This window comes from Diaphorina citri, unplaced genomic scaffold (assembly GCF_000475195.1).
Source record: "Diaphorina citri unplaced genomic scaffold, Diaci psyllid genome assembly version 1.1 scaffold911, whole genome shotgun sequence".
Classification (NCBI taxonomy): domain Eukaryota; kingdom Metazoa; phylum Arthropoda; class Insecta; order Hemiptera; family Psyllidae; genus Diaphorina; species Diaphorina citri.
This window is the reverse complement of record NW_007378342.1, coordinates 97,600-109,619: the sequence shown is the minus strand read 5'-3', so window position 1 is coordinate 109,619 and position 12,020 is coordinate 97,600. Positions and strand designations below refer to the sequence as shown.

Here is a 12,020-nt window from a genome sequence, read left to right as displayed (position 1 = left end):
TATTAAATCCATTATGATAAATACTTTGCTTGTGAATCCTTCGTGGCAACATGGTTCATTATTCACTTATTTAGTCATCTGGTTGTTAAGGTCACTTGTTATTGGTGGAGATTAAAATCAGAAGTTAGATCCACTCTGCCTTCGCTTTTTTAGAGAAAAAACCCTTATGGGTGAAAATTTCTACAGTCAAAATATTACGACACATGCAAAGTACTCACTCTCTTATCTAAAAATGCTTCGAAAACTCAACCCGTGAGACCCCAGTTGTAAAGCATATTATGCAGGTAGGTACACTTGTTATTGGTGGAGATGTCATTTTTTCAAACTGAGTTGAGAATTAAGATTGTTGTTAGTGGAGATGTCATCTTTTCGAACTGAGTTGAAAATTCAGATTGTTATTGGTGGAGATGTCATTTTTTCAAACTGAGTTGAGAATTCAGATTGTTGTTAGTGGAGATATCATCTTTTCGAACTGAGTTGAAAATTCAGATTGTTATTGGTGGAGATGTCATTTTCCCGAACTATTTAATTGTTATTAGTGGAGATGTCAATGTCGCCTCCCCCAGCTAAATGATATCTATTTGACAATAAATTTAGATTGTTGTTGGTGGCATAGTGCTGATGTTAATTAAAAAAATATACTACCTATACGTAGCTTCGTACCTATAAAGAATTTTATATAGTTTTTCCTTTAATTTTTAGTTTCCCTTTTCTTAAGATCCTGAGATATTTCCTACGGAATTTATCCTTAATCTTCTTTGGTTTAATACTTAGGTATACTGTGAGGTCAAACATACTGTAGTTTCTCTAGAATAGGAGAATGTTTTTTTGAAAGTTCAGAACTTAACATCTCTTCGGATGACAAGGATAGGATTTACCTATGGGATTCTCCCAAGAGTTTTAGTTTCCTTCAGTTCAGAATGTTTGTCTTTAGTTTTGTTTTATCTATGAGAACCCTCCCCTCGCTATGGTTTTTCTAGTAGTTTGAAATTATTTTACGTCGCATGATGTTTTGTGTTGATTCATGTCATCAATCTATGGTCTCAATTCTATGATTGACTGATAATGGACCTTGTTTGAATTTCTAAAAGCAGACAAATTCAGAATCAAATAGCTTACAAAACAAGTTCAACGTTGGAACTAGTTTCTCTAGAATAGGAGAATGTTTTTTTGAAAGTTCAGAACTTAACATCTCTTCGGATGACAAGGATAGGATTTACCTATGGGATTCGCCCAAGAGTTTTAATTTCCTTCAGCTCAGAATGTTTGTCTTTAGTTTTGTTTTTTCTATGAGAACCCTCCCCTCGCTATGGTTTTTCTAGTACCTAGTTTGAAATTATTTTACGTCGCATGATGTTTGGTGTTGATTCATGTCATCAATCCATGGTCTCAATTCTATGATTGACTGATAATGGACCTTGTTTGAATTTATAAAAGCAGACGAATTCAGAATCAAATAGCTTACAAAACAAGTTCAACGTTGGATCTCCGCCCCTATTTTCCTTTGAGAAAAAGGTTAACTACCTTAAAAGGGTTAAGGAGTATTTTTCCCCATTTCTATCAGAAAAAAAGAAAGGTCCGTTTGTCTTTATTCATCCTGTAAAAACGAGAACTTTCAGAGAGAGAAATGTTCATATATACAGAGGCTCTTCTATCCTCAAGTCTTTCTGACTGACTGTCTCCTCGTTTTCCGCCCTTCTTATCTCTCCCTACCTCTTGCAGAGGGAAGAGACTTCGAGAGTTTCTCTTCGATTTGTATTGTGTTCTGGCTCATGTGTTTTGTTCCTTCTTGTGACGATATGTTTTGTGAGTTTTTTGTTCAGTTATTCATGTTTTATTGTCATCCGTGTTCTTACTATTTTATTATTTCCCCGCCTTCTGAAATGATCAACGTCCAGTGGGTAAGCTGACAGTTAACATTCTTCAATTAACTTCGAATTATTATTTTCATTTTTCAATCGCTAGTTGTTTTCCCTCTGCTTAGTTACCTAAATAATTTTCTCTCGTATTACTTTTCTCTGGGTTTATCAGTGCCTTCATTGGAGTAACACCCAATAGTCTAAGCTGAGTGGATTCCCTTTCCCCAGTCTGCTCTCTTCAATAATATTTCCACGTTCAAATCTCGGGAGCACTAAAGAGGTTTTATATTTTCCAACCCTGCCTTCAGAGCTTTTCTAAGCCCCCCTTCCACTTCTTCCCATTCCATGGCACTAGCCAGACTTAAATTTCTCGTTCCTTTTATCCTGATACCCCCTCTACCCTTTTTTGATGTGCCTTTCCACCCACTAACAAGTATTAGAATGCCGCCAAGTAGGTTCTCATTAGATATCTAACAGTGTTTCTCTGCTCAACTCTAACTTCAGTTTACTCTTATTTTATTTTTTCGAAAAAATAAAAAATCTAAAAAGGTATTCTAAACTTTTTGGAGATACTTAGAATTTGTTTTTTGGTGTTTTAAGGACAGAAGTGACGATAATGTAATTTGAACTTCGTTTTTATTTTTTTGGAAGGACCAAAAGTTGTGCTAAAAGGTATTCTAAACTTTTTGGAGATACTTAGAATTTGTTTTTTGGTGTTTTAAGGACAGAAGTGACGATAATGTAATTTGAACTTCCTTTTTATTTTTTTGGAAGGAACAAAAGTTGTGCTTTTTTACGAAAATGTCAGCAAAAAGGAAAACCGGTCCGAAGGTAAGGACTGATAAATTTATTTAATTTTTGATAGTAGGTATACTATTTTATTATTTCCCCGCCTTCTGAAATGATCAACGTCCAGTGGGTAAGCTGACAGTTAACATTCTTCAATTAACTTCGAATTACTATTTTCAGTTTTCAATCGCTAGTTGTTTTCCCTCTGCTCAGTTACCTAAATAATTTTCTCTCGTATTACTTTTCTCTGGGTTTATCAATGCCTTCATTGGAGTAACACCCAATAGTCTAAGCTGAGTGAAATTCCCTAACAAAAAAAAAAAAAAAAAAAAAAAAACACCCTCGAAGCAAAGTCATGACCTTGCCCCAAAATAAATTGCTCATTCCAAATGGGGATTTAGCTAATATTTAGTAGGTTTAGATTTAGGCCGTTTGTATTACTTAGCGTAGGTAAATACGTACATTTCTATAATCTTATACCTACCTGGAAGTAATTCTAATACCCGACCAGCCCAAAAAAAAAAAAAAAAAAAAAAAAAAAACACCCTCGAATCAAAGTCATGACCTTGTCCCAAAATAAATTGCTCATTCCAAATGGGGATTTAGCTAATATTTAGTAGGTTTAGCTTTAGGCCGTTTGGGTTACTTAGCGTAGGTAAATACGTACATTTCTAATTTTATACCTGGAAGTAATTCTAATACCAATTATTTCCAAGACATTAAATCTACTTATTACTCGCAACTATAACTCCATATCAATCTTAAATTGATAGCGAATCACAGTGGTAATTATCCAAATAGTGCATCTAAAAAAGTACAATGAGCAAACTGTACACTTAAATTGATCAGAGGGACCTGCTACCTTGAACCTTTGCATTTTCACACAACCATGGAAATATTTTATTCCTGTGACAACATGATAACTTATAAATTGTGCTATTTGCAGAATATCTTCGTGCAAGCTTTTTTTCCTCATCCAAAATCTGCTTGAAACTGTAGGGTTGAAAAGTTTAAATACTTTTTAATTAACCTAATTTTTCTAGGGAAAATTCTTTTGATATGAAGAAATTTATTGAATTCGGTATTGTCACGAATTCCCTTACATATTATAAGCTTTCAGTATTGTTGGACATATATTTACTGGGTAGTCATAAACAAATCAGGTGACGGACATGATGTGTTTTGGAGACCTTTTTCCAAACTTAGTGATTTTGTTTGAACTTAATCTTACAAATGACCTTCTTTGACTTAGTTCTTATAGGGCAAACAGCCCTAAAAGATGGGTTAAGCTACTACGAATCTATTCTTATGTCGCTTCTGGGATTCGAACCGCAGGCTCCTCGGTTACGAATCCAATGCCTTAACAACTACACTAAATACACATAAGTACTCGTGCATACAACGGATTTATTTCAAAAAATTCTGTAAAAGCAGGTTCTACTAAGTTTTGAATCATTTTCTTACTAAAGTTATTAACGAAAATTATTTATTTGAGATGAAATCTCATTTAGAAAGGGTTTTAACACTTGTCACAGTCGACACCGTGAAGACAGTATTTAAAATACGGGTATTTTTGTTAGCTTCTTCTGCATCTTCATCCATTCTTTTGTTTCCATGCCACGTTATTATTTTTTCCACTTTTTTTTAATTTCAACGTCTCAAAATGCACATAGCTCTAGGTGCTTTGTTTTGTTGCTACATTGTGAAATATAAAAAGTTTTTATGCCAAGATAGAAAGAAGACTGGAAAATTTTCCATGCAATTAAAGTTATCATAGCGTCATTAATGTGGAAATTTAATGGTCTGCTACCTAGCGGTTAAGCTGCTTGCTTGGTAAACAGATAGATATCGGATCATTTCCCGACCGCAGGTTGAAATTGTTAATAGATAGGCAATTCGTTCGACAATTTGGTGATAAGCGTCTATTTATTGGTTAGGTAGGGAAAGCCTTCGATCTCACCAAATGGTAACCTGTTAACTGATAACCCTTCTGAAAAACACCCCGTAACTGACACTTTCTAGGAACATTGAGTCATACTCGTAGGTAAGTAGGTATAATACTCGTATTTATATTGTATTGCAAAAAACTTTCTATTTTGTTTGCTTTCTTATCATTTTGCTACATACGAGTTGTGAACTTTGCTACGAACTTAATATACACCTACTACCTATCCAACATACCTACTTGAGTAAGTACAAGTAATTAAAAAAAGGGAGAGGTTGAAGAAGAACTTTCAATTTTAAAGTTTTTCAATCAAAAGGGAAACGGTTGTACGTGTTTCATTATTTCGGGGAATTATAGGTATCTACCATTGTAATTTTCATGTCCTGGAAGTTTCAGCAAACCACAGAGAACCAATGTTCAATCGAACATTACCCCGAACATTTTGACAGCCTAGATACATGTTGTGTTTTTGTAGGTAAATAATGGGAGCCCCTAACTATAGACTAGGTATAGGTGTATACATACGAGTATATGTTGGAATTAATGGAAATTCTTGTGCAGTGCTTATCCTTACCTATTGTAGTATTAGACAACATAAGTATACTATGAAACCTCTTAAACCTCATCTGCAACCATATCAACGAGGTGAACAAGGGCAGAAACATTGATTGCAAAATTACTGATGCAAATTAAACGTCTTGTTAATTTGCAAGAGGATACCTACTTGGACTTGTGGTTTTCGGGATAAGTGGAGTGTGTTCTGATACGATACTGCACATTATAGGTATTTGATATCAGTCAGTTTTAGACTAATGCTAACACATACGTAACATTAACAACATTTTACTATAATCTGGGATTCCCTTAGACGATATACATAAAGTAACTACCTATGCCATCTTATCAGTATACCATATGTTGGAATTAATGGAAATTCTTGTGCAGTGCTTATCCTTACCTATTGTAGTATTAGACAACATAAGTATACTATGAAACCTCTTGAACCTCTTAAACCTCAACCATATCAACGAGGTGAACAAAGGCAGAAACATTGATTGCAAAATTACTGATGCAAATGAAACGTCTTGTTAATTTGCAAGAGGAACCTACTTGGACTTGTGGTTTTCGGGATAAGTGGAGAGTGTTCTGATACGATACTGCACATTATAGGTATTTGACATCAGTCAGTTTTAGACTAATGCTAACACATACGTAACATTAACAACATTTTACTATAATCTGGGATTCCCTTAGACGATATACATAAAGTAACTACCTATGCTATCTTATTAGTACGTCTTTCTCCCTACTCCCTATTAGAAATACAAACATTCAAGTAATTTATTCCAACGAGAAATCAAAGGGGTGATATTTACATTCAAAAGACTTCTCATATCATATCTGCTAACCTACATTTATTATTCTTCTCGGGAAAGCTTTTTTGAATGGATGCGGCCTTTTTATTGTTTTATCAACATTTTATTCAACATGCCATGCTAAAGTCAACTCATGCAGCTTATCCTCTGAAATGTCTCTTTTATTATCAAGAGATATGCCTGCATTGCCTGACATTTTCAAGCTATGTACAAATTTAATTAAATCCAAAAGAGGATAGAGTAAATTTTAAAAATACTACGAATAGGTACTTACAGAATCTTTGAGAAGAGAGTAATCTTTGTTTACTCCTATGGAGAACATTGACACAACTAATATCAAATATCGAAATGCAACAACTGTTCATATTTTCATAATACCTGATATTGTGATGTTTCAATAAACGTCGAATGAATGTCACTGTAAAATCCTAAGGGATGTTAAATAGTTTCATTATTTTACTACTGGGAATATGAAGTGACCCGTTTCAAAGACGGGATATTTAATTCAATTATTTATTAGTTTATTACTAATCCAAAGTGACACAACTAATATCAAATATCGAAATGCAACAACTGTTCATATTTTCATAATACCTGATATTGTGATGTTTCAATAAACGTCGAATCAATGTCACTGTAAAATCCTAAGGGATGTTAAATAGTTTCATTATTTTACTACTGGGAATATGAAGTGACCTGTTTCAAAGACGGGATATTTAATTCAATTATTTATTAGTTTATTACTAATCCAAAAACTTTGTATTTCAATTTTCAATCATGATTACTTCTGACGAAAATGTTTAATGGAGAAATGAATCTTAATTAAAACTCCAAAAGCTCGAAAGCCCAACTTTTATTTTTAGAATGATTCGCCTGAGAAAGGATTAATTTTTTACTCTCCGTTTCTGAGAAAAGAAATTTAATCTTACTCTTCATTTATTTTTCCTCACGATGCTGATAGTGTGTTCGTGAAAGCAATGTTGTTTCCAAGACAATTTTCTGTAGAATTTCATGTGCTACTTATCTTTTGAATCCCCTTCAAAGTTCATTAAACATAGAGAGAACTATTCAAGTTGCAAGCTTTAGATACTTTGACATTGAAGAAAGTTTAACCTTTAACCTTTTGTTTCCAAGACAATTTTCTGTAGAATTTCATGTGCTACTTATCTTTTGAATCCCCTTCAAAGTTCATTAAACATAGAGAGAACTATTTAAGTTGTAATCTTTAGATACTTTGACATTCAAGAAAGTTTGACCTTTAACCTTTATTTCATGATCAAAAGTGCAATGAGAGTGCGGTTTGGGTATTACTATTAAACAAAAAACGTTTGTGTTTCAATGGTCAGTTTTATTGCTGTTAAAAACACCATTCCTGCAGGCAGAAATTTCATTCTCTCTCTCTTCCTCTCTCTCTAGGTATTACCTACTCTCCCTCAGAAAGCTTCAAAAGGGGGTGTTCAAAATGTTCCGTTTTGAACGGACACTATTATAAGACGCCGCGCGTCGCGTCGCTTTTAGAATTGGTTTTGTTTGAGACCAAAAAGCGTAATTTAGTAGAAATTAAGATTTTTAAGACAACTGAAAAATTGACACGATTTCGATGTTTTTTTATCATTTAAGTGGGTGAGAGAGAGTCAGAGCTAGAGATCGATCGAGCGGTTAGGTATGTTTGAAAGCATATCGCGGTAGTTAGAAAGGTACGCACGTATGTACCTATGTACGTACCAAAACCGAAATGTAATGTAGGTACGAAAAAGGGTATGAACAAGAATATATAATAAATTTAAAGAAGAGGTATTTTCATTGAAATATTTGTCAACTCCTCACCTTCAGGCTAATTTTCCCCCTTGTCCAGGTACGATGAATTAGGTAAGATCGAAAAGAATCATAGGTCCCTTCGTAGAGACGCAATTTGAAAACATGGACTTCCACTTATATATTCCATAACAAAACATAATAAAAATTGGTAATCCAAGATGATGAAAAAATACATCTAATAACGAACAGGGTGACCAAAAATAACTGTACCTATACAGTATGCTATATCTTCTGTATTCTATAGGCCTATACCTATAGCAACATTCCATTGACGTAGGTAACTTCTGAATAAGTACAGTTGAATTTTTAACGTTATCGATTGTAGGTAGGTAGGTACCTACATGATGAAAGCTGAAAAAATGCTGCGTACAGTATTTTTTTGTCACCCTGTACTACATGTATACCTTCAAACTAGGATAAGTATATAAAGTACATAGTTCTAGCTCAGGTAGCTCAGGGACGCAACTCGGATGATAAATTTCAGAAATGGGACGCAATCAGACGGACGCAACTCGGATATCACAGTCGGGACTCAGGTAGCTCAGGGACGCAACTCGGATGATAAATTTCAGAAATGGGACGCAAATCGGACGGACGCAACTCGGATATCACAGTCGGGACTAAAGTCAGATCCCCCCAAAGGAAGTAATAAAGATTTTCCTTGCTGTCTATAGGATGAATTTATATCCTTTCTTCAGGTAAAATTTTTTTCTACATTTTTTTCTTCTCGGGTATTCAAAGCATGGCTTATTTAGAAATCTACCTGAGTTTGAAAAGGTACAGAGATTTCTGGGTTTCGGGACTAAAGTCAGATCCCCCCAAAGGAAGTAATAAAGATTTTCCTTGCTGTCTATAGGATGAATTTATATCCTTTCTTCAGGTAATATTTTTTTCTAGATTTTTTTTTCTTCTCGGGTAGGTATTCAAAGCATGGCTTATTTAGAAATCTACCTGAGTTTGAAAAGGTACAGAGATTTCTGGGTTTTAAGATTTTCTATAGGCTTATCCTTAGACAAAATGGCGATAGAGGCGGAAGACTAAAAAATCCTTGGAATTTTCTTCTTACAATCTCTCAAGAGAATTTTCATTTGGGAGCCAGATAATAGGTACTTACTGTTGTTCTAAAAGCTTTGTTCAACGTTAATAATTGAAAAAAGTGGTCTCTTGTTTTCTATTTCCCCTTTACAATATTTTCTAAACTTTCTACTTAGTTTATATTACTTCCATAAAATAATTTATTCTTTGATAGAAGATAAAAAAAACTTCCTATCTTCATCCCTCCCCCGTGCAAATAATAATAAACGTTTATGCATGATGGAATCTAAATGAAAAGAAGTTCTATTGAAAAAAGAACTGTTCGAATCAATAACGAGAAGCGAAATATAAATGAAAGATTTTCAAATTGTTCTTCTTCCAGAACATTGTATTGTCAATTTTCAATTTCTAGTGTGTTTTCTTCAACTTTTTCCTGGTATGCTCTTAGATATACCTATGTATTCTAAGTTCCAAAGCTATACATATCTAGTAGTTGTATTTACCTCCTACTTTTCACAGCATTTTTTTTTTTTTTTTTTTTTTTTTTTTTTTAGGTGGGTATACTGTATGCGCTTTCATTAGTTATCAATTCATTTCAGTTCATTAAGTTTACGATTGAAAGGGATGAAACGGACTGCATTTTATATTTATATCGTGAACTATATTAAGTCCCATATTTGAGCAGGATAAACAAGGTTCATTCTATTCTAACACATCATTATTATTATTATTATTTTTTTTTTTTTCTTGTGAAATTTTCCTGTCCCATTTCTAATTACAGAATGATGATGCTCATGCCACGCGGCTCCTCAAAGACAGACCTTGCAGGCTTTAAACTTAAAAACGTTCAAGAGTCTCGACAATTTCCCTCGTTTTCCTCTTAACACAAACCCGAGAGGCCGCGCTGAAAATGTTCAAGCTGAAATTGTTGAAACGAGTGTGAGATAAAGTTGAAAACGAGAAAAACTCATTTCGCAAGAAAAAAAAAAATACTTCTGGAAGTCACACAAAAAAGAAAGAAGAAGAATCAGCTTCATTATAAGATACAGCCCGCGCTGAAAATGTTCAAGCTGAAATTGTTGAAACGAGTGTGAGATAAAGTTGAAAACGAGAAAAACTCATTTCGCAAGAAAAAAAATACTTCTGGAAGTCACACAAAAAAGAAAGAAGAAGAAGAATCAGCTTCATTATAAGATACAGTAGATTCATACAAGATGGTGACAAAATTGAAGAAATGAAAACAGTTCAGTCTTCAGTATAGCACAGTGGTAAAATATTGGGCTCGTAATGCTAAAGTTCAGGGTTTTAGTCCCCCTTAACATGAAAATTTAGTACATAGCGTCATTAATGTGGAAATTTAATGGTCTGCTACCTAGCGGTTAAGCTGCTTGCTTGGTAAACAGATAGATATCGGATCATTTCCTGACCGCAGGGTGAAATTGTTAATAGATAGGCAATTAGTTCGACAATTTGGTGATAAGCGTTTATTTATTTGTTAGGAAGGGAAAGCCTTAGATCTCACCAAATGGTAACCTGTTAACTGATAACCCTTCTGAAAAACACCCCGTAACTGACACTTTCTAGGAACATTGAGTCATACTCACAGGTAAGTAGATATAATACTCGTATTTATATTGTATTGCAAAAAAACTTTCTATTTTGTTTGCTTTCTTATCATTTTGCTACATACGAGTTGTGAACTTTGCTACGAACTTAATATACACCTAATACCAACACTACCTATCCAATATACTACCTATCCAACATACCTACTTGAGTAAGTACAAGTAATTAAAAAAAAGGGAGAGGTTGAAGAAGAACTTTCAATTTCAAAGTTTTTCAATCAAAAGTTGAATTTGAGAAAATATAATGTTCTCTTTAAATGCCATTACTTATATTTAGCACGAATAAATTATTCAGCGAAGAAAAATATTGGTTCTGTAGTAAACTTCGAATTATGTCCTTATATCAAAATACGGTTCAAATCTCTCTAAATTTTCCATGCTCATCTTAGTGCTCGTAATGTTACTTAATGAGACTCAAGTTATTTTTTCCTAGGGAAAAAATCTTCAAGAGAATGCAGTGCTTTCTTTGGTGAAATATCGTTGCATATTATCCCAGCGAACGCAAAAGTTATGAGACATTTCGGAAGCTACTAAATAAATGAGAAGTAGCGAAAAGAGAATCGACTAGCATTACTTGACTCCACCGAGGAGATTTTATTTTTATACTTTGCTGTTTTTTAGGATAGGGATCTGTAATGGTTGGTTCTCGGAAGAAATACTTTCTCGCTTTTATTACTATTTGAGAACAAAATATAAAAAAATATTTGTACTTTTTTTTTAACACAGCTCCACATTTTTTGAGAAACAAAAATCAAATTGAAAAGCTAATCTCAATGAATTCACAAGTACCTATTCCCTTTTTTCATATAAGTACTTAGGAGGATTTCTAGATTTTTTATTTATTTATCCTCTTTCCAATATCATGAATACTACTTTTATTACGTACGCAAGTACCTGGGTATTTACTGAAGTATACTTTTCTCCATCTCGTTCTAGCAGGATAAAAGGTACATTTTATCCTGAAAAATGTTCAAGGAGAAGAATGTGAAAGAAAGAGTGTAATAAACTTGAAACTAGGTAGGTAATGAGCACCGAAAAATGCAATATCCGCTAAAACTCGTATATTTATGCACGGCACGATGCTGCGATGTTTACAATTTCGCAAAACAAAATTTGCACCACCATTTTCGTGTTCCTGGTAAAAAGACCTTTAATTTGATATATAGGTCAACTAGGTTTGGATAAGTCCTTCTATTTCATCAGACAGAGTGACAGACGACACCGACAGACGACAGACGAGTGACAGTCCGTCCCTTATACCTTTTTATAAAGGAAGGACGGACTAAAAACCGACGCGCACTGTTTAGGATAAATAGATTTAGGGTAATTTTTCCTAAAAATAGGATAATTTTCCTGAAATAGGGTAATTTTTCGACAAATTTATTTGGATAAGTCCTTCTATGGGGTCAGACAGACAGACTGACGACACCAAAGCGAATACAATAGCCCGTCCCTTATACCTTTTTTTATTTCTATCGTAATAATAAAGGAAGGACGGGCTAAAAAGATGAGAAAGAGGAAAAGGACGAGAAGGGTGGTATTTTATTTTAATTCAAATCATTCGTTATATTTG

General features: G+C 33.8%; 1 protein-coding gene across 2 annotated transcripts in view; it reads left to right on the top strand.

The window, feature by feature from the left end:
* Window positions 1–2,231: 2,231 nt before the first annotated feature.
* Window positions 2,232–12,020, top strand: part of LOC103513017 (nucleolar protein 4-like) — a 40,215-nt gene continuing 30,426 nt past the window's right edge. The window contains exons 1-2 of one of the 2 annotated variants that reach the window (XM_026826326.1): window positions 2,232–2,408; window positions 2,532–2,690. In XM_026826326.1, coding sequence (XP_026682127.1) covers window positions 2,661–2,690 — 30 coding nt within the window. In that variant the 5' untranslated portion in view covers window positions 2,232–2,408; window positions 2,532–2,660. The remainder of the gene's footprint in view (window positions 2,409–2,531; window positions 2,691–12,020) is intronic. The other variant, XM_017445646.2, reaches the window with a different exon arrangement.